Source organism: Balaenoptera ricei, chromosome 3, assembly GCF_028023285.1.
Source record: "Balaenoptera ricei isolate mBalRic1 chromosome 3, mBalRic1.hap2, whole genome shotgun sequence".
Lineage (NCBI taxonomy): Eukaryota > Metazoa > Chordata > Mammalia > Artiodactyla > Balaenopteridae > Balaenoptera > Balaenoptera ricei.
This window is the reverse complement of record NC_082641.1, coordinates 94,252,913-94,275,283: the sequence shown is the minus strand read 5'-3', so window position 1 is coordinate 94,275,283 and position 22,371 is coordinate 94,252,913. Positions and strand designations below refer to the sequence as shown.

Sequence of the window (22,371 nt, the reverse complement as noted above, 5' to 3'; positions counted from 1 at the left end):
TGGAGAACAGTACCGCAAGAAGACTTTAGATGATTTTCTTAGGCAAATGAAAGTCATTATGCCAAGGACCACATTTTAACAGCTTCAATTCTAAGTCTGTCTCAAGAGCCACTCCTCCACAATGTCCAGATTAGATTTCTTAATGACTCAGTGTTTCTACTGATGTTACCTAAGGTCAGTGAAGTCAAAACCCAGGAGACTAGACCCCATGACAAATCAAAGGACTTCTTTCACATCTTGCTGCCTTATCTTAAGGTGGACACTGGAGGTAGTTTTTTGTTTTTGTTTTTTTTAAACAAATGTTAAAAATAAACTATGCTGGCATCTACCTAGCACTGGTCAATATAGCTTCGGTCACTGACTAACGTCTGTATGATACTGGTACCTAATACTTGAGCCAATGTCCATGTTTGATCCTTGGTCACCAGAAGTAGTTTATAGTTAGTCCTAAACATATTATAAAGATTATTTGAAAAAAAAAAAAAAAACCTTCCTGATTTAAGCTGTGGCAAATATAAATTCATTGTCTGAACCTCAAAGTAAAATTAGAAAAATCCTTTGTAATTGATACTATCACATTGTGCTTGAAACAAACTTGACAAAAATGATGTTTCTTTAAGATTGGGGGTCAGTAAACTTGTAAAATGCTAGATAGTAAATATTTTAGGCTTTGCAGACCTCAAGAGACATATGGTCTCTGTCATACAATATTCCCCAACCAGTGATTTAAAAAGGTAAAAACTGTTCTTATTGTGGTCTGTTTGAAAACAAGCACGGGTGAAATTTGACACATGGGCCACAGTTTACAAAGCCCTGCTTTAGATATCTCAGGATCCTGGAAAGAATATTTTCATTTCCTCAATTCATCCTAATATTTGTCCCTATAACAACTGATCAATAAGAACCACCAATTAAGACAAAGACTAATCCAGATAAGACCTCTAATAAAAAGTAAAACTGGATAAAGGGTCATGAAAAAAATCTCCTGTTATCTTTCAAAGAGCCTACTTAGACTCGTTAAGTAAGCACAGCACTGAAGGATGTGATATGATCGTATGAAGAAGTGAATCCTGGTGGTTTAAAACTCATGAGGCTTTTTTTTCCAGAAGGCTGTGGTCAGGATTCTGGGAAGTTCTGCAGACCAAGGGGAGCAGTACTTGCTGTGTACATTCCTCACAGGAGTAGTGCTAGGTTATCTATTACTGTTCAGGAGGCTTTCAGGAAGTACCTGTGACATGAAACACACTGCAGGACTGAAGTTGAGTGGCACAGGGGACACCACCAGTGATCTTAGAACATGGGAAGCTTCGTGAAAGGAAAGGTGGAATGCTGCTTTAGGGGCACTAACTTCTGTCCCTATGGTTCTCTGCACTGTGGAGCTCCCTCACTAACGTCACCTCAGGGTGGGGTTCCCTCTGCCTTCCCCTTGCAAACCCCAGTCAGTGATCAGAGCCACACAGACGCTGAGAGCCCATAAAGCAACGCCCAAGATCAAAGACCAAGAAGCTCTGTCAGAAGTCTGTGTGCTCCAGCAGAGTCAATGAAAATACTTCCAGGCTGAACAGCGAGAAGCGTTTCAAGCAGTGCTGTACCATGCCTGTCACGTTTCCGTGAGGCCTTCTGCCTGTTGGTCCAGCGCATAATGAAGGTTTCAGATTTCCAAGACCAATGTGCCTGCACTCTCCAAAAGTTCACCGAGTGCTACTTTTACCCCTGCTTCAAAGAAATTTTAAATTAACACAGAGCTCCTCATTAACCTCTGTTAACTTACTAAACAGTAAAACTCTAATTACTTGCCAACCAACCAGTTTCCAGAAGATGATAAAATAAAGATGTAAGAATTTTTTTTTCCACATTTAACATACACTATTCCCATTAGTAGTATTCTTCATAATGACTCTTGTAGGGTTCAACTTTAATACATGAAGTCACTCGTGAACTGTTACGAAACAGCCTTCTATTTTTCTGACTGATGGGTACACATTTGTGTAGAACTATTTCCCTTATAGGTCCTCATGGAGCTATGGTAGTGGTATTGCTCTTGACCTGACAGAATTAGATGACTTGTAGGGTCTCATCTGACCCAGATACTACAGCTCTGGGCTGTAGGGCTCAAGATAGTACTAGATATTGTTTTTACCTTTGAGGAGTTGAGTTCACGTGGGTCTTTCATATCCCCATTTGCACAGAGTGTAGAATACCATAGACACTCAAAGGATACCTTTAAAGTAGAGAGAAAACTCATCCCCTCACCTCACCAGGATCAGATAAGAGTTTTTAGCATATTATGCCAGTGACAAATGACTACAGTTGCCTTCCTGGTTCTTCCTCAAGACCACATCAAACCTGCCTATCATGGCACCTTCATTCCCTTTACCATCCCACCATGCACCATCACACCCCTATCCCGAACACCTGTTCCCTCATGAGAAATGCCAATGACCTTAGTAGGGCTAAAAGAACAGGGATCCAGATGATACAGGAGGTGAATGGTGGATGAGAAGACGAACAAAAGCTATCAGTATGGGCTTCCCCGGTGGCGCAGTGGTTGAGAGTCTGCCTGCCAGTGCAGGGGACACGGGTTCGAGCCCTGGTCTGGGAGGATCCCACATGCCGCGGAGCAACTGGGCCCGTGAGCCACAACTGCTGAGCCTGCGCGTCTGGAGCCTGTGCCCCGCAACAAGAGAGGCCGCGATAGTGAGAGGCCCGAGCACCGCGATGAAGAGTGGCCCCCGCTTGCCGCAACTAGAGAAAGCCCTCGCACAGAAACGAAGACTCAACACAGCCATAAATAAATAAATAAACAAATACTTAAAAAAAAAAAAATAGGGAAAAACTGGGTGTGAGGAGGTGTGGGACGTCTCTGTAGCTATCTTAAAAAAAAAAAAAAAAAAAAGCTATCAGTATTTCAGAAATGGAGAATCTTTAAACAGGAATACAAAACCTGACAGAGTGGCCTCTCACTTCACACTGACAACCCTGAGCTTCTTAGAAACTATTAAAAAAAAAAAACTACCTTACTACTAGAAAGCACAGTAGGCAGACTACCATAATAACAGTAGTAAATCGAAGAAACTCATCCCTTTCCAGACTTAGAACAAGTCAGAAATTCTAAGGGCTGGCCACCACTAAACCAGATTAAAATTACTAACCAAAGCTGATCTTTCTGAATTGGATGCTTCATTTTGTGCCGCTTTCTAAGATACAAGCATAAAACTACCTCAAAATAATGGCAAGTGGAGAGTCAGGATAATTCTCCATAGATACCTAGCCTGTCCCCAGTTTTGTTCAAAAACAGAGAGCTTATGATCACTAATATACCCAATCATATGAAATATTGGGAACCACTTCTTTATTTTTTTTAATTAACTTTTATTGGAGTATAGTTGCTTTCCAATGTTGTGTTACCTTCTACTGTACAGCAAAGTGAATCAGCTATATGTATACATATATCCCCTCCTTTTTGGATTTCCTTCCCATTTACGTCACCACAGAGCATTAAGTAGAGTTCCCTGAGCTGTACAGAAGGTTCTCATTAGTTATCTATTTTATACATAGTATCAATAGTGTATATATGTCAATCACAATCTCCCAATTCATCCCACCCCACCCTTTCCCTTCATGGTGTACATACGTTTGTTCTCTACATCTGTGTCTCTATTTCTGCTTTTCAAATAAGATCATCTATACCATTTTTCTAGATTCCACATATATGCGTTAATATATATTTGTTTTTCTCTTTCTGACTTACTTCACTCTGTATGACAGACTCTAGGTCCATCCAAGTCTCTACAAATGACCCAATTTCATTCCTTTTTTATGCCTGAGTAATATTCCACTGTATGTATGTATGTATATATATGTATGTGTGTATATATATATATATATATATATATATATATATATATATATACCACATCTTCTTTATCCATTCCTCTGTTGATGGACATTTAGGTCGCTTCCATGTCCTGTCTATTGCAAACAGTGCTGCAATGAACATTGGGGTGCATGTGTCTTTTTGAATTATGGTTTTCTTGGGGTATATGATCAGTAGTGGGATTGCTGGGTCATATGGTAATTCTATTTTTAGTTTTTTAATGAACTTCCATACTGTTCTCCATAGTGGCTGTATCAATTTACATTCTCACCAACAGTGCAAGAGGGTTCCCTTTTCTCCACACTCTCTCCAGCATTTATTGTTTGTAGATTTTTTAATGATGGCCATTCTGACCAGTGTGAGGTGATATCTCATTGTAGTTTTGACTTGCATTTCTCTAATAATTAGTGATGTTGAGCATCTTTCCATGTGTTTGTTGGCCGTCTGTATGTCTTCTTTGGATAAATGTCTATTTAGGTCCTCTGCCCATTTTTGGATTGGGTTTTTTTTTTTTTTTAATATATATTGAACTGCATGAGCTGCTTGTATATTTTGGAGATTAATCCTTTGTCAGTTGCTTCATTTGTTGATATTTTCTCCCATTCTGAGGGCTGTCTTTTTGTCTTGTTTATGGTTTCCTTTGCTGCGCAAAAACTCCTAAGTTTCATTAGGTCTCATTTGTTTATTTTTGGTTTTATTTTCATTACTCTAGGAGGCGGGGTGAAAAAAAAATTGCTGTGATTTATGTCAAAGAGTGTTCTGCCTATGTTTTCCTCTAGGAGTTTTATAGTGTCTGGCCTTACATTCAGGTCTTTAATCCATTTTGAGTTTATTTTTGTGTATGGTGTTAGGGAATGTTCTAATTTCATTCTTTTACATATATTGATAGCTGTCCAGTTTTCTTAGCACCACTATTGAAAAGGCTGTCCTTTCTCCACTGTATACTCTTGCCTCCTTTGTCATAGATTAGGTGACCATAGGTGCATGGGTTTATCTCTGGGCTTTCTATCCTGTTCCATTGGTCTATATTTCTGCTTTCATGCCAGTACCATACTGTCTTGATTACAGTAGCTTTGTAGTAGAGTCTGAAGTCCGGGAGCCTGATTCCTCCAGCTCTGTTTTTCTTTCTCAAGATTGCTTTGGCTATTTGGGGTCTTCTGTGTTCCCATACAAATTGTAAAATTTTCTGTTCTAGTTCTGTGAAAAATGCCATTGGTAATTTGACAGGGATTGCATTGAATCTGTAGATTGCTTTGGGTGGTAGAGTCATTTTCACAATATTGATTCTTCCAGTCCAAGAACACGGTATATCTCTCCATCTGTTTGTGTCATCTTTGATTTCTTTCACCAGTATGTTATAGTTTTTTGCATACAGGTCTTTTGCCTCCTTAGGTTGGTTTATTTCTAGGTATTTTATTCTTTTTGTTGCAATAGTAGGGAACCATTTCTTTAAATTAAGAAAGTTACTAAATTTAAGTTTCCACTATGTTCACTGGCAAAAGATATTTTCTGCCAATCCAACTCAAGCTGAATACTTTGAGCCTTACATTGTGGCTTTTGTACTTACAGGCCATCATTCTTACATGACGTTTCATAAGAGGTTTTAAAGCTACAACAAGAGATATCACAAAGTCTGCTAAAACTTATTTTTAAATTGCATCTTCTGTTAGAATATTAAATACAATTTGATAAACTAAAAGAGTACATTTTATGTAACACAGATAGCTTTTAGAACATTAAATCTATAAGAAGAGACATGAACACAAAGATATTAGGTACTAGTCACTCAAAAATCTTTTGCCCCTGAGCCAATGTGAAATACTGAGTGTCAAATATCAATTGCCATGTCCCTGTGATTTGTACTATGATATCCTGTCACTTTGTATCCTGTGATACAAAGCACCCTATGAAGGATAGTCAAACAAGAGTCATCTGGTCAGGTAGCCCATGGCTAGAGCATCACTCTTCCAAAGTCATGACTGTGGACTGTCATAAAATCTAGCGAGGTTACACAAAGAAGAGAGGGAGCTTGGTTTTTTTAACAGTCTCTACCTTCACCCTTAAAATGGGGTCAGACATGTTACAAATGTTTGCCCTTGGTCATGAAGAGAGCTGTGGATCAATTAAATCAAATTATTGCCTCAACTTGGGGAGGAGGGGAAGAATCTTAAGTATCCCTGTGGGAGGCAAGTCAGGAACATCTTCACCCTAAGTGTAAAAATGACAGATAGTGTCTGGACTTAATTTTTCATAGTACTACAATCATCAAAGCAATGTAAGAACTAGAAAGGTAGTTGAGCTGAAAAACCATCTCCCTTGCTTCTTCCTCTCTTCCTGTTATTAGAAAATAGTGGTTACTAGAAAAGCAAGACTTCAGGGTAGGAAAAGGGCAGGAAGGACAAGCATATGAAGCAGCAAACTTAAGGGAATCAAGTCTCTTCAAAGAGTTCACAGACCCCTATGTGTGTGTAGGTGGCTTTCTTCTTGTATGGCTTTGGGAAACAAGGCTGATTTGGAGAAAGGCAAGTATACATGGCTTCAACATGTTCAAAAAAACAGGAATGAAAATGAAAAGACAAGTCACAGAAAATATTTGCAAAACATATACCTGATAAAGAACTGGTAGCTAGAATATATAAAGGACTCTTAAAATTTAGTAAGATAAATGACCCAATTTTAAAATGGGCAAAGTATTTAAATAGACATTTTGCCAAAGATGTTCATCATCATTAGTCATTAGAGAACTGTAAATTACAACCGCAATAAGATACCACTTTATACTCACTAGAATGGTTATATAATTATATAAGTAAGACTACACACACACACACACACACACACACACACACACATATATGACTGACAGTGTTATATATCCATATATATGTATATGACTGACAATGTTGTCAAAATGTGATGAAACTGGAACCCTCATATATTACTGATTGCTGGTGGGAATGTAAAATGGTGCAGCCACTCCTAAGTGTTTACCTAAGACTAACAAAAACATATGTTCATACACAGATTTCTATACAAAAGTTCACAGTAACCCTATTCATAATAGCCCCTAACAGGGACTAAATGTGTATCAGTTGGTGAATGTAAGAACAAAATGTGGCTTATCCTTACAGCAGAATACTATTCATCAGTAAAAAGGAACAAACTATATACATACTATATAACGTGGCTGAACATTAAAATCTTTAAGCTAAGTAAAAGAAGCCAGATGCAAAAATAAACTATGTATTATCTGATTCCACTTCTATGAAACACTCGGAAAATTCTATCTATGGAGACAGACAGCATATCAGTGGTCGCCTGGAACTGGAGGAAGCAGGGACTTAATGTAAATGGGAACAAGGTTTTGGGGAGGGTGATGAAACTGTTTTAAAACTCAATAGTGGTGATGACTGCATAGGTGTGAACAATTACTAACAACTATTGAATTGTACAATTAAAATATGTATATAAATTACACCACAATAAAGTTGTTAAAAAAGAAACCCACAAGCATGACAAGAATCCTCTCTTCTTTTTACACTTTAGCCAAAAATTATGGTGGAACTCTGGGTGAAGTTTTTTTATTCCTTTATTTATTCACCAAACATTTATTGAATAATGGCCATGTACTCAAAATGGCTTTGACTTTGCCACCATGCTACGTTTAAATATTTGATGACTGGGCCTTTTCCAACATCCCTAGGAATTTGGCAGTGATCAGACTATTTATTAATCCATGGGATTCTGAATCAGGGACAAAACAGGGCTGGAAATGGCAGACTGGGGGAATTCAAGGATTGACAATCCCCTCTGTGGGACCTCAGGAAGCATCAATAGACCAGATTCTGGTTGGGCAGGTTGGCAAGCAGGAGGGACACAGTTCATCCAGTGCCTCTCAAGGGAGTCAAGCCAAGCAGCACTCCTGTGAACAGTAGGTGCTCTATACCACAACACCATCTCTGGGATACAATTCTAACACCCACCTCATTCCCTCACTGAATTCTCATAACACGAAGCAAGCCCACTGAACTGTACTAAGGCTATAGAAGTTTAACATTATAATAGAAGGCAGATTTGTCCAAACTCTATAAATGTTCAAAATTTGTACATTTTATCACATATAAGGCACTTTTTTGTTCTTCAATTTCTTTTGTTATTCTAGTGCTAGTTTGCAATACAGTAACATTAAAAAGAAATGATATAAGGGATAAGAAAATGTAGTACGTATATACAATGGAATATTACTCAGCCGTAAAAAAAGAATGAAATAATGCCATTTGCACCAACATGGGTAGACCTAGAGGTTATCACACTAAGTGAAGTAAGACAGACAGAGATTCCACCTATCACTCATAGGTGGAATCTAAAAAAAAGATACAAATGAACTTATTTACAAAACGGAAACAGACTCACAAACTTTGAAAACAGACTTATGCTTGTCAAAGGGGAAAGGTGGGAGGGAGGGATAAACTAGGAGTTTGGATGTACATATACACACTACTATATATAAAATAGGTAATCAACAGGGATGTACTGTAAAGCACAGGGAACTCTACTCAATACTCTGTAATAACTTATATGGGGAAAGAATCTGAAAAAGAATGGATATATGTATAACTGAATCATTTTGCTGTACACCTGAAACTAACACAATATTGTAAATCCACCATACTCCAACATAAAATAAAAATTAAATTTAAAAGAAAGATACAACTAAAAAATAAAGGATATAAACTTTAAAAAGAAACAGAACGTAGAAAATCCTTCAGGAAATTAGGGAACACTTGAGGTTTTGCCAATCAAGCCCCATTGATGTCTAAGACATATATTAATTTTCTTAAAGACAAAACAGCTTGAATGCTAGGACATCTACATTTAGACTTTATGTTCTTTCTTTTTATCTGGCACAGTGGTTCTGAAGCTGGAGAGAAGGAGGACACCGCCCAGAACTGCATACACACACCCTGTGTAATGTACTATATGGATGACCCAAAGGGTTTTCCTAAATGGGAAGACTCTCAGAACCCACAATGCATAAAAACTGGACATTGGCATGGATGTCAGGAAGGGAGGACTGTGACGAACCGACTACGTCAATGAAGTTGGATTTCTAAGCTGTTCGGCTTCTCACTTTTTCTGCTTGAACATAACCATTGCTGGTATTTTCAAACCGTACTCATGGGAACAGGATCTCAAAGCATCTTGCCAACAAATATTAATCCTTACTGTTGTCTCAGGAGGTAGACCAAAAAACAAACCCTATCTACATAGGAATGAAGAGAAAATCCAGCTTGAGAGAGTACTGGCTTGCTTTCTGCACGACTTTAACAACCAATTTATTTGGCAAACGTTACATTGAGCACTGATGCTTTGCAAGGCACAGATTCATGATGAATGCTTTCAAACTGCAGACTTTTATAACTTGAAAGGGCCCATTTTAAAGTTGTGACTCATTTATGGGCCAGAAAATGCTACATCTGTATGTATGAATCAGACCCTGGAAGTATAAGTTTACAAAGTATTACATGACCATCATCCACAAATTACAAACCCATTGATGAAACGCATAGACTTTACCTAGCAACAGCTGAAACTTGAAGTGGTAAGAAATAATCTAATTATCCAGGATACTGTAATAAATCAAGGTGCCAGCAGGATGCATAGTTTATGACTGCTTTTACAACTAGTGAAGAAACCTGATCACAAGTAACATGCTTCAAATTTAAGTAAATCAATAGGAAATGAGGCATCTCTGGGGATCAGGGCTTGAAAAAGGGCGGGCCTTTGAGTGAGTCTCCTAAAAATGTAAAAAATAAATCATAGACAGCAGATCAAGAAAACAAGCTCGTGTTCTAAAAGTGTAGCCTCTCATTTCGCATCCCCCTACATGTGATCCTATATAAATAATAAAAAAATAAATAAATAGAACAAATGAAACTTTCAGATCCCAGCTATCTCTCCTCCTTGAAAAACTGGCTTATATCACATTAAAAAAATAAAGCAAACGAAAACTTTTCTGAAACGAGAAACTTGAAGATTAGAACTTACATCATTTAATTATCCTAAAGAGTTTATCACATATTGAAACTTAAAGTTCAGTTTTATGTAAAATTGTCCTCTATATAGAGGAAGTCACAAATGTATATGATTTGAGAGTAACAGCTTCCCATCTACTTATACAATGGTAACCACCACAATGGTTAATTAATTTCCTAGATGTAAATAACCACCATTCTATGATTTGGCTTTATTGATTCTCAGGAATGAGGGTATTCATTTTACCTTAGTATGTATAAAATTTAGATGATATTCAGGGCCCATATTCAATAGAAAATGGAGGCCTAAATCAGATGTCCTCTATGAATTGGTGCCAAAAGTATAAAAACCTGTTTAGTTACAAAATAAGATATTCTAATCCTACAAGGACTTTCCTTAGCAAGTCCTTCATAATACTGATGTCTGAAGATATAACCAATTCTTGTGCTAAAACCAGCTATTTTATATGAAGTATATGCTGTATAAAGTTTCATTATGGGGCATGATTTGACATAGGATATAACATTCTATGTTATAAAAAAATAAGTTTCAACTGCATTTCAGAAATCACCTTCCGACAGCCTCTTCAATAAGTGGTGCTAGGAAAACTGGACAGCTACATGTAAAAGTATGAAATTAGAACACTCCCTGACACCATACACAAAAATAAACTCAAAATGGATTAAAGACATAAATGTAAGGCCAGACACTATCAAACTCTTAGAGGAAAACATAGGCAGAACACTCTATGACATAAATCACAGCAAGATCCTTTTTGACCCACCTCCTAGAGAAATGGAAATAAAAACAAAAATAAACAAATGGGACCTAATGAAACTTAAAAGCTTTTGCACAGCAAAGGAAACCATAAACAAGATGAAAAGACAACCCTCAGAATGGTAGAAAATATTTGCAAATGAAGCAACTGACAAAGGATTAATCTCCAAAATTTACAAGCAGCTCATGCAGCTCAATAACAAAAAAACAAACAACCCAGGACATGGAAGCAACCTAAATGTCCATCATCGGATGAATGGATAAAGAAGATGTGGCACATATATACAATGGAATATTACTCAGCCATAAAACGAAACAAAATGGAGTTATTTGTAGTGAGGTGGATGGAGTTAGAGTCTGTCATACAGAGTGAAGTAAGTCAGAAAGAGAAAAACAAATACAGTATGCTAACACATATTTATGGAATCTAAGGGAAAAAAAAAAAAAGGTCATGAAGAACCTAGTGGCAAGACGGGAATAAAGACACAGACCTACTAGAGAATGGACTTGAGGATATGGGGGGGGGAAGGGTAAGTTGTGACAAAGTGAGAGAGTGGCATGGACATATATACACTACCAAACGTAAAATAGATAGCTAGTGGGAAGCAACCGCATAGCACAGGGAGATCAGCTCTGTGCTTTGTGACCACCTAGAGGGGTGGGATTGGGAGGGTGGGAGAGAGGGAGACCCAAGAGGGAAGAGATATGGGAAGATATGTATATGTATAACTGATTCACTATTATAAAGCAGAAACTAACACAGCATTGTAAAGCAATTATACTCCAATAAAGATGTTAAAAAAAAAAAGTAATAAAAAAAAAATAGAATCTGCCTGCCAATGCAGGGGACACGGGTTCAAGCCCTGGTCTGGGAAGATCCCACATGCTGCGGAGCAACTAAGCCCGTGCGCCGCAGCTACTGAGCCCGCGAGCCACAACTACTGAAGCCCGCACACCTAGAGCCCATGCTCCACAACAAGAGAAGCCACCACAATGAGAAGCCCACACACCACAATGAAGAGTAGCCCCCGCTCACCGCAACTAAAGAAAGCCCGCGAGAAGCAACGAAGACCCAACGCAGCCAAAGATAAATAAAAATAAATAAATCTATAAAAAAAAAAGAGAATGCAATGTGACCATTAGTGACAGAGTTAAAAAAAAAAAGTCTCAATTGATTAATGGAAGAAATGAAACATGCTTTTAAGACACTGAATAGTAGATTCTAAACACAATTCAAACTCCACTCCTCAGGTTGCCTTGGAAAATTTAAAAAATAAATACCAAATGTGTTTTCATCTGTTTTTAGTGATGGAAAGAATTTATTCTTAATCCACCAAAAATGCAGTTTAGATTATTAGAAGCTATTCAAAATAAATTTCATTGTTTGCTTCTCTAATTTTCCCACTTTGAAAAAAAAGCAAAGCATTCTTAAGTCATTTTTAGAAAATTTACTCTAACTACTGCCTATTAGTTAATGCACACAAATGCTCTTAGATTAAAACAATGAGATGAATAAAAAGAGTGTTTTTAGCTACTAATGTCTTAACTAAAGGAATCTTTTCCAGGGACAGAAACAGTGCCAGCATGTCTAGTTTATTACACATTTCTACAATGTCACTTTTCTGCTTGGTAGCATTGCCACCGAAGTTCCCAGTTTGCCTTTCTTTCCCCTTCTTCCTCTCCATCCTAAAGTTGGCTCCTCTCCCACATTATAAAACTTGTAGCAAAAAGAAAAAGAATATATTGAACCAAGAAACATTTCTAAAAATTCTCAAACTGTGTAGAAAGTTACAATCCCTTTCTATAACCTTTGGAAACTTCAGTGTTGACAGAGTACTATGTTGGCCAAATAAATGTTCTTCTCCCCTCTTGGATATTCTCAATGCACATTCACATATTAAATGCTCTGAGAAGTAAAAAAGAAAAAAAGCAAAACACTTTTCTTTATGTAACACAGCACTGGCCCATGGTATCCAGTCCTACCCCTTGTAAAACAGCTACTAACCTTCCTCCGAAACAGTGTCCAGTGAAACACACTTTGGGATGAACAACTCACCTATGCCGTCTTTACAGAGCCAGTGAAGCCTCAAAAAGATTAGGTCAGGATAGGGTAATTCCCAGTTTTCAGGACCACAAGCTCTGGAAGTCAGACTTCTTCTAAGATATAAATGTTCCTGAAGTTTCTCCTGAACAGCCTCAGGCCACACTTCCCAGGCTGCTTCAAAAGGGAGTGTTCTTTGCAGGCCTGATGTCCACCTCAACACAAGGCCAGACCAGAATCAGAGAGAGAAGGGATATTGTAATCTGGTCTGGGGCAGCCTCCTCCTGACAAGTGTAGGGCACAGAAATAATGCCAGACACTTCCTGCTCTGCTTCCTCTTATCAAAGAGAGAGAGAGAGAGAGAGAGAGAGAGAGATGAAGGGAGGGAGGGAGGGAGGAAGGAAGAAGGAAGGGAGGAAGGAAGGGAGGGAGGAAGGGAGAAAGGAAGGAAGGAAGGAAGGGAGGGAGGAGGGAGAAAGGGAGGGAGGGAGAAAGGGAGAAGGAAGGAAGGGAGGAAGGGGGAAAGGAAGGAAGGAAGGGAGAAAGGGAGAAGGAAGGAAGGGAGGGAGGGAGAGAGGGAAAAAAGAAAAGAAAGAAAAAGAAAAGAAAAGAAAAAGAGTTCTTATAACTTATAGGTAAATCAGAGGTACATGATCTGCCAGGGAAAGTAATACCGTCAGGAATAGATGCCTCTTATAGGATGCCCTCCTCGTTAGTGGAGAATATTTTCCAGAAACCTCTAGATGTGCTGTGCTCAGTAGACGGAGACAGATAGGTTTGCAAAACAAACTGCTCCAGAAAGCCATCTGCCTTTCTCTCTCTCTCAAAATCTCTCTCCTTTAAAAAATATTTTTAGAGTTATTCTAATTAACTAAGAAGAGAATTTCTGTCAGGTGTGAATCCCCCTTTATAGGGAAAGAATATTTGGATGAATCAAAGATGGACCTGGTGGAGCTCATTCAAATCCAAATTCCAAACCAAATAATAAGTGAGTTGTGTATTATATTTAAGTATTGCAGATTTCACAAAGGAAAGGAAGGAAGGAGAGAAGGATGGATGGACAGAAGGAAGGCCAGAGAGTAAACATCTAAGGAATTGAAAGATGCAGGCTACAGCATGTTCAAAATTAACTTGGAAAAACAAAGCAAATTTAAAAAATATCTTTGTATCTTACACATTACAGTCTAGAGATTGTGTGCAGCAAAATGGGAAGTTTAATGAAAAACAGAATGTGGATAATCTCTTACTATCACAATGCTGGTTAATGATTTTCTTTTCAACACTTGTACAATTATAAAATGTTATCTTTGGAAGAGAAAAGCTTATCAATCCATGTAGTTTGCAATGAAGAATACAAGGCAAAAAGAAGCAAGCTGGTTCACCCGAGGCCACTGAGCCCCTAGATTGCACTACTGGCACTAAATCCCATGATTGTCCCAATCATGGCTGTGGGCTCTTTCCCCTTCCCAACCCATAGGAAAAACTTTAATCCCTCAAATGCCATATTTATGTAGAGAAGTTCTAAACAAGATTCAGGTACATAATATTAAAAACTAGTCACTACAGAATTTCTCATAAAAGCAGGTAGACTCACCAAACATGCTGGCCTCAGCTCCCTCCCTAGACCCCCTTAAAATGACTAGAAAACAAACAAAAAAAGCACAACCCCACAAGGGGTTATGAGTGCCAAGATGGTAATAAAGTAGCTAGAAAGCCAACTGACCAGTGATAGCTTGAGAAAGGAGAATTCTAGACCAGCAGTGGGGAAAAGTTAGGAAGCAACCATATTTGCACTGAGAACCAGCAACCTTGCCCCTGCCTACACACACACACACACACACACCAAAGACTCAGGAATTCTCAGCACCAGTACCTCTATGAGAGGAGATAAATGACAGAGCTTTCAACGTGAGGACAGGTTCAAATACTGCATAAAAGCAGTTAGACATCTAGATTCCCTCTTCCACTCTGTGTAACTGGTAATGCCTTTTGCCAACCTGGAAGAAGTCTGCAAATATATTGTCTGGAGAGGTAAAACACAAGGTCTATGGGCTGACTGCAGGACGTTAAGCACTGGAGAGAGTAAGCCTACTCCGTTGCAACTAGGAAGATAAATAAATGTTCACATATTAACTGCTGAAACTCCTTCTTTGCCCCATCTTTCAGTTTCCAGAACACTGCCACCCAAGCATCCACCTTCATGGCAGAACAGTAAAAACACTTCCCATGAGCCAGTCGGATTGTTCAGAGAAAAATAAAAATATGTAAAGATACTGAAACCGGTGTTCCATGCACCCACCCAAATTACCCTGTAGTGAAGTCCACAGTCGACAAGTTCTAGATGTGTACAGAAAGCTTCTAATCAGGTCTTTAGTGCCTCAATCTTAAGTATGAGTGGACAGCTAAGGTTACCTAAATACGTAAGGAAAGCTTCTAAAACAGACAGAAGCCAAAAACAAAAACAGAAAACAAACAAACAAACAAAACCCCAGAAAAATACATCTTTGGGGAAACAAAAAATATACAAAGGGAAAAATTTCAAACATTATCATTAACATCTCTAGAGAAATAAAACAGTACATCTATAAAAAAAAGCATGATGCTAGTTTAAAAAATGGGCATTTGAGGATCAAATATGAGCCTTTGAAAATTAATACACAGTAAAGAAGAAATAAAATTCCGAAAGAAAGAGTTTGAAAGATAAATTGAGGTTATCCTCTATATATGAAGGGAAAACTGAGATGGAAGACAATATAGAAGGAAATAAGAAAAAACTAATAGAGGAGGCCAATATCCATAAACAAAAAAACAGGAACAAAACTCATTAAATAATTCAAGAAAATTTCCAAGAACCGAAGGAAATTAATTCCAAGATTGAACAGGCCCACTGGATTAAAATAGAATCACACCATGATATACCCTGGTGCAATTTTAGATCACTGATTCTAAAAGCTTCCAGACAAAAAAAAAAGGGGGGATTAAAAAATGAGAATAGCATCAGACTACTGGACCCTGGATGCCAAAAGAAAATGAAGTCTTTAATATTCTGAGAGAAAGCGCTTTTCAATCTAGAGTTTTCTATCCAGCCCAGTGATCAAGGAAGCAAGAGACAAGAATGAATGCTGCCATACCTGCAAGGTCTCAAAAAATCTCTCTCTCACCCAGTACTTTTCCTCAGAAGCTACTGGAAGATGGAGTTTCCAAAATGAGGGAATAAATGAAGAAAGAGGGAGAAATGAGGTTCAAGAAAAAAGGTACTCAACACACAAACAAGGCAAAGGAAATCCCCAATACGATGGAGAAGCAGTTTACAAAGTCTCCAGAAATTCAAGTTCAAGGTGAAATGAATAGATTTTCCCCAATATACAAATCCAATATAGAAAGCTGAGCAAATAAAAAGAGGCAATTATTAATTACAGAGAAAATTTTAAAAAGTGCATAAAAGGTTAAATGTTTATAATATACTACATAGTTCAACTACAAGTGCAGTTCGCATAGTCATAATAATGTAAATATGCAATATAGATTATTGGTGTTTACATAACTTACTGAGAAGAAAAATTACTTTTTTGGGGGGTAGAGTCGGGAAAGTGTGTACATGAAAGTGAAAGAAAACTAAAACTCCAACTTCCCTAAAAATCTAGATGAAAAATCTAAAGGTAGCAAATAAGCAATGCCATTTAGAAATATGGAAAGCAATTACTAAAGAAATGGCTAAAGGAATTTAAAGTGATTGCTTCTGGAAAGTAGAAATGGGTGAGGTGTGTTCTGAGTTTGCTATTTTTGCAACAATTCTCATACAGATATTTCCTTTGTTAAACTATCTGTGTGTATATAAATATTTGATTTTCAAAAACTACATTTAAAAATACCTAGCTACTACAAACACCAACATCCTAATATTTACCAGTTCTATAAACTCCTAAGTCATTCCTATATGTCTATTGCTAATTTCAACTGGAATTTTCTTCACCAAGGTCACAAGAGGTTCCCCCCTCATTATGATAGAGTTCCTCCTGTTTACATAACAAATCTATTTTTGCTTGTTTGTTAAATGGCAAGGTTAACATCACAGATGCTCTAATTGATTAACCTAGACTCACTGAACAGTTCCCGAGTTCTGAGACCGTGTCTAGGCTCTACACCACCAGAGCTCTTCAGACAATAAAACAAATACACACAGTCTCTTTTCACTAACTGTTGAGAGGTCAATAAAACCAAATATACACCTATAAGCCCCTTATCAGTAATCACGTGAACACTATTATAGATAGGCAGTACAATCAACAAACCACTCTGAGACATTCCCTAAAGTTCAGACATCTTGCATCCCCACTTTTCCACTGGATTTCTGTCTCAACAATAATCAATACTATAACCAAAGAGGTGCCAAAATGATTCAGTATTACCATTAAACGAATGTTTCTGATGGAAGTCTCCTATGCAATTTGTAGGTCTCCAAGTTTTGAAAAGGATTATAAAGGCAGCCCTCTACTGAAAACTGATTAAATTAGAAAAGAAAATACATAATCATCAAGACATTGCTGTATGCAAGGTATCTTTAGAAAAGTTCTGTCACACTCATTTAAAAGAAGCCCACTAGAGAACCCCAGATTTTCAAGAGTGAGTCTCTACATGCCTCTAGTCTAAAATGTGTTCTTTCTCCCACTTTCAAGGACACCGTAAGACAAATTATGTTCTCAGGAAAAGAAACAAACTTACCTTTCACAAGCTCGGACAGTCCATGCGGCAATTATCCATAATGAGATACTAAAAACCAAGAGTACAGTTCCTGGGCATATAGTCATTAAAGTCTTCATAACAAAACGTGTATTGAAGTTTATCTTATTAAGTGCTCCAATGCTTCTAGAAGAGGCATCAGTGAAAAGTTTGCTGTGTAAAAGCATGACTCTGGCAATCAGATAGAGTCTTAAGAACATTGGTATAGATAAAATAATATCCACATCAGCGGTGGTGGTGGATGGGGCATAGGAGAAGGCAAGCCGGGCCGTCCATGTGAACGTATAATTCCCAGGTATGGGATGAATAGCACACACCAGTATTTCCAAGCAGATGAAGAAAATACGCTCATAAGTCATGGCTATTCTCCAGTCATCTGCTCCATTGTCCACCATGAACAACTGAAAAAATAAAGTAGAAAATCAGCTTCAGTATGGCATGAATGGTCCACAAGTGTTAGTGCAGATTTTTAAAATACATAACAGGTGACTTTTAGCAATCACGGCGAGCTCTAGGTCATAACTTCCAAATGCTAGCCCGCGCACCGCAACGGAGAGTAGCCCCCGCTCGCCGCAACTAGAGAAAGCCCGCGTGCAGCAATGAAGACCCAATGCAGCCAAAAATAAATAAATAAATAAATAAATAAATTTATTTTAAAATAATAAATAAATAAATGCTAGCCAGGTACACTATTTTAAGAAAATGGTATTGGCACAAAAGGAGAACTTTATTTTGTTAACAATTAAAATTACAAACTTCCTATACAGGAGCCGAAGATATTTTGGAGTCCATGCCCCTGGACAATCACGTTAGTGACATCACTTTAAAATAAGGGGCTTGGGCCTGTCAGTAATGTATCTCCTCCTTAGAAGAAGTCAGAAGGACTTGCCTTATAACAAGTTGCTCTCCTCTTTCAGGGTCTGGATCTAAACCTTGCACAATTCTAGCCATATTCTCAGTGAAATCTATTTACAGTGCCTCTGCAATCAGTTACACCCTATAGTGCAACAATGCCTGAGTGTTCTTAAAGGAAATCTTATTCTCGGCTTCCGAGAGGAAATCACAAGGGACCATAGTCAAATGTGGCAAAAACATTTCTTCCAGCTGCCTCGCTCCTGCTCTATTTTTTATCTCTTTTCTTCTGCTCTCCCATAGCCTTCCCTTGGATTATTAATTTGTTTTCCATCTTTCTTTCGCTAATAAAGTTTCCTTTTTCCTATTTCTGTTATTCTTCACTCCACAATGAAAGAAAACAAAAAGAAAAGAAAGAAAAAGGAGATAGATGGACGATAGATAGATAGATAGACCGACCGACCATAAAAGGAACAGAAAAGAATGTTTCCTGTCTTCGCTGGTTGTTCAGTAAACAAGTCCCCCAGGCTCTAGTCCATAAACAACCAGAGGCATCTGGAAATGTGTGGTGACATTTCTGACTGCCGCAGTGACTTGTGAAGGCTACTGGCATTTAGAGCCAGGAAGCCAGCGGCGCCAAGCAGGCTGCAATTCTGAGAGTCCCACGCACAAAAAAGACCTATCTGCCCAGAATGCCGGCAGTGCTCCCCCACTGAGAAAGATGACATATTCTTTGCCTTTTGGTAAGTAGCCAACTTACGTAGAAAGCATGAGATGAAAGCAACCCAAGTGAGAACAGTGCGTTCTCAGGTAAGTGAGTCGCAAAGGAAGTTGGCAGAGCAGACCCCCAGGATGACTGGATTCTATGATCTCTGCTCCTCTAGCGTCAAAAAAAAAAGTCATTTTCCCACCACTTAAATGGTTACAAATTCCCATTCTAGGGTAATTATTCTGCAGGTCATAGCTACTGCCCATGCTGTTATTCAAACACTGCCATCAGCGCTACTTTGCAAGGACAGGAATTTGAGGACAAAAATGATCACTTCTTTCTGGTACTTCAAAAAGTTAGACAATAAGCAGAATCTCTTGTCAAAATTTTAACAAATTAAGTTACGGCAACATAATGGCTTTGGGTGTGCCTTTATCATAACTTTTCATCTAGGGACCTCAAAGTGTTTGATAAATAAATGCTAACAGACGGTACAAATTAGATTTTCCAGTGTCCGATAAAGAAACCGATCATAAATAAAGCTGCCAAGTTGGCTATATAAATACTCCTGTTCAGTTCACCACTTTCAATACCACGTTGGCATAAAGGATTTCATTAATAAAGATATACACAAGATTGTATAGAAATAATGGTAGACATCTTCTAAACTTTATATCAGTAAGTATTTACTGGGTACTTTATAACTCTAAAGGAATGTGACCCCAAAATCTTTTAAGGTGTTTGTGTCCAAAGAATGTATCCCTCCAACTAGTTACTTTGAGAGGCTCTGTATGTTCTAGAGACGCTATCACTGCTCTCTTTGTAAATTGCTATCAGGGCCTAGTATAAGTCACGTGAGAAAAACAGTATTGTTATTTAAATCTACATTTCCATTTCTACCGAAAATGGTATTACCCAGTTTGTCTACTTTCTTCACCAAACATGGCTCTGAACGACTTGGCAAAAAATCAAAACCACCCCCAAAAGAAGTACCAAGCACCAAGACTCCGGCTGAGCACCATTCCAAGACAGGCTTTGCCCACACCATTCTAGGCAACAGCAGCTTAAGTGCAGAATGAGTACCTTCCCAGGTAAGTGGTAAAGAAATGTATAATTCTCATATATTACTTCCAGTCTCATATCTTTCCAGGCCTGGCCCTCCTCCCATCACTTAGAGAGCGCTTGTTCCTCTGACCTCAGGCTACTCTCTTTTTTCCAGGCCCCTTTTCATTGCCCGCTCTGCTCACTTCCCTAACTAGGCTGGTTCTCTCTATTCTTTACCATCACTTCAACCATTATGTCATCGTTATTCTCAGCAGCCTTCTCCTTTATATTCTGGTGGACCTGCCCTGGTAACTTTACATCTAAGACCTGCAGGGGGGCCGGGGCCACCACATGCCTGCGCTTTCAAACTCAGCTGAACCCTTAGCATCCCTGTGATCATGCCCCAGCTCCCTATAGCTTCTGCCCTGAACAATCATCTTTCTCCTCTAGAGCCAATTTTGTTCCCCTGTCAGTACACTTTCCCCCAGTATCAGAAATACCTCTATTTTATACTTCAGCCACAAACTCACCTACATCTCACCTTTTCTCCTTATTTCCCTTCTCTTTTGTTCCAACTATTTAAAGCAATGTTACACGAAAACCCAGTTCTCCTGCACTGACAGCCTAGTTTCCGTGCTTTCTCCCTCTCAGCAGAGTATACAAGCAAGTTCAAATCTGTACTGTTCATTAAAATCAAAGCGACACAAACAAACAAGAACCCCCACTGGCTCTATGTCTGCCCTAAGTGGTGTTCATTTTCTCACTTTTCTTTCATGCCTCAACACCCCCATGGGGCTTTTGTCCTCATCACCCCACCAATATAGCTCTTGCTAAGGGTCACTCAAAATACCTTAATTATGAGATCTGGTCCTTCCATCTTAATTTTTATCTCACTTGATCTGTCTGATATAAATCACTCCTTCCTTCCTAAAAAAGATCTTTTCTCTTGGCTTATGTGACATATTGCTTTTTTCATCTGCTGCCACGCTGAAGAATCCATCTCAGTTTCCTTAAAAAGCACCTTCCTCCTCCCCATTCAAGTGCTCCTGCTCTACTGAGGTCCATCTCTGACTCTTCTTTCTGTACTTTCCTGGGTGATCTCTTTCCTGCCTTTTACCTCCACCACCAGATTCCTCCTACTGGAAGCCGTCCTCCATCCTCCAACGACCTTCTGAAAATGTAAATTATATAATCTTGCCATCAAGATCAAAACCAGGGGAAACACAGTTTTCTAAGGCAGGAGCCTCTTGTGTCCCCCTTTGCCTGGCAAAGCAATAAAGCTATTCTTTTCTACTTCAAAAAAAAAAAAAAAAAAAAAAAAAAAAAAAAAAAAAAAAAAAGATTAAAACCATTCCAAGCCCCCCATTCGGCAATCTGGTTTTGCCTATCTCTTCAATCTCATTGCCCATTATTCTTCTTACATTTTCCTCTGGTTGCGGATTTCAGAACATACTACCTTAATCGTGCCTCTATGTCCTTGTACATTCTGTCTTAAGGACCGGAAAGTCTTTCCACCTAGCAAATTCTTATTCCTTTAAGACCAATTCCACAGTCACCTCCTTTGGGACACTGTCCAGGCCCCAGACAAATCTGCAAAACTCCCCCCTTTGTTACACCATGATCCCTGTATGTGCCTCTTATTGATGCTGCCACAGAGGACAATAAGGATTTTTTTGTCAGACTGTCACCCCTACTTGTCTGTGAGGCTCCTTGAGGACAGGATCCACATCTACCTAGTAGAGAATAATAAACGCTTGGAAAATGAACTACCTTGCTATTTCTCAGTTAATATTGATGAACTAATCACTGGACAGGTCCTAACGCTAATGATACATGCTCATGGGAGATGAGAATACTAATGCAGAACATAAGTGAAATAAATCTATGACATTTTCCAAATTGGTACAAGAACACATCCTATTAAATGTTCAGGCATTGCAGCAGCATAATTTTGCAATTCCATAGCAAGTTCAGTAACGTCCCCAGAGAAAATTTCTATCATGTAGTTGCTTTCTACTATCAGGGGTTTAATCAACACCTAAAATGATTTTAATTCTTGGTTTTATCACAGCACATACTTCAATGCCAAAGTTAAGAAAGAAATATTTCCTCTACTCTTCACATAATCCCCACCCTTAATTGCTGCTTACTCCTTTGTTTATTCATTTATTTACTAAATATCCAGTGTACTGAATACTATGTGCCAGGCACTACGCTAAGTACTAGCCACACAGTAGGATTTATAGCAGAGAGTCTGCCCCATGGAACTAACTTTCACCAGTAAAGAAAGACAAA

The 22,371-nt window shown here is 38.4% G+C and overlaps 1 protein-coding gene across 4 annotated transcripts in view; it reads right to left on the bottom strand.

Annotated features, from left to right (window-relative positions):
* KCNN2 (potassium calcium-activated channel subfamily N member 2) overlaps positions 1 to 22,371 on the bottom strand; it is a 323,776-nt gene that overhangs the window by 114,847 nt on the left and 186,558 nt on the right. For 3 of the 4 annotated variants that reach the window (XR_009502375.1, XM_059916898.1, XM_059916899.1), the window contains exon 5: positions 17,454 to 17,872. The exons of the other annotated variant lie outside the window; for it this stretch is intronic. Coding sequence is in view for 2 of the 3 variants with exons in the window: in XM_059916898.1 (XP_059772881.1) it covers positions 17,454 to 17,872 (419 nt within the window). In the remaining variant the exon portion in view is untranslated. The remainder of the gene's footprint in view (positions 1 to 17,453; positions 17,873 to 22,371) is intronic. 4 annotated transcript variants of the gene reach the window in all.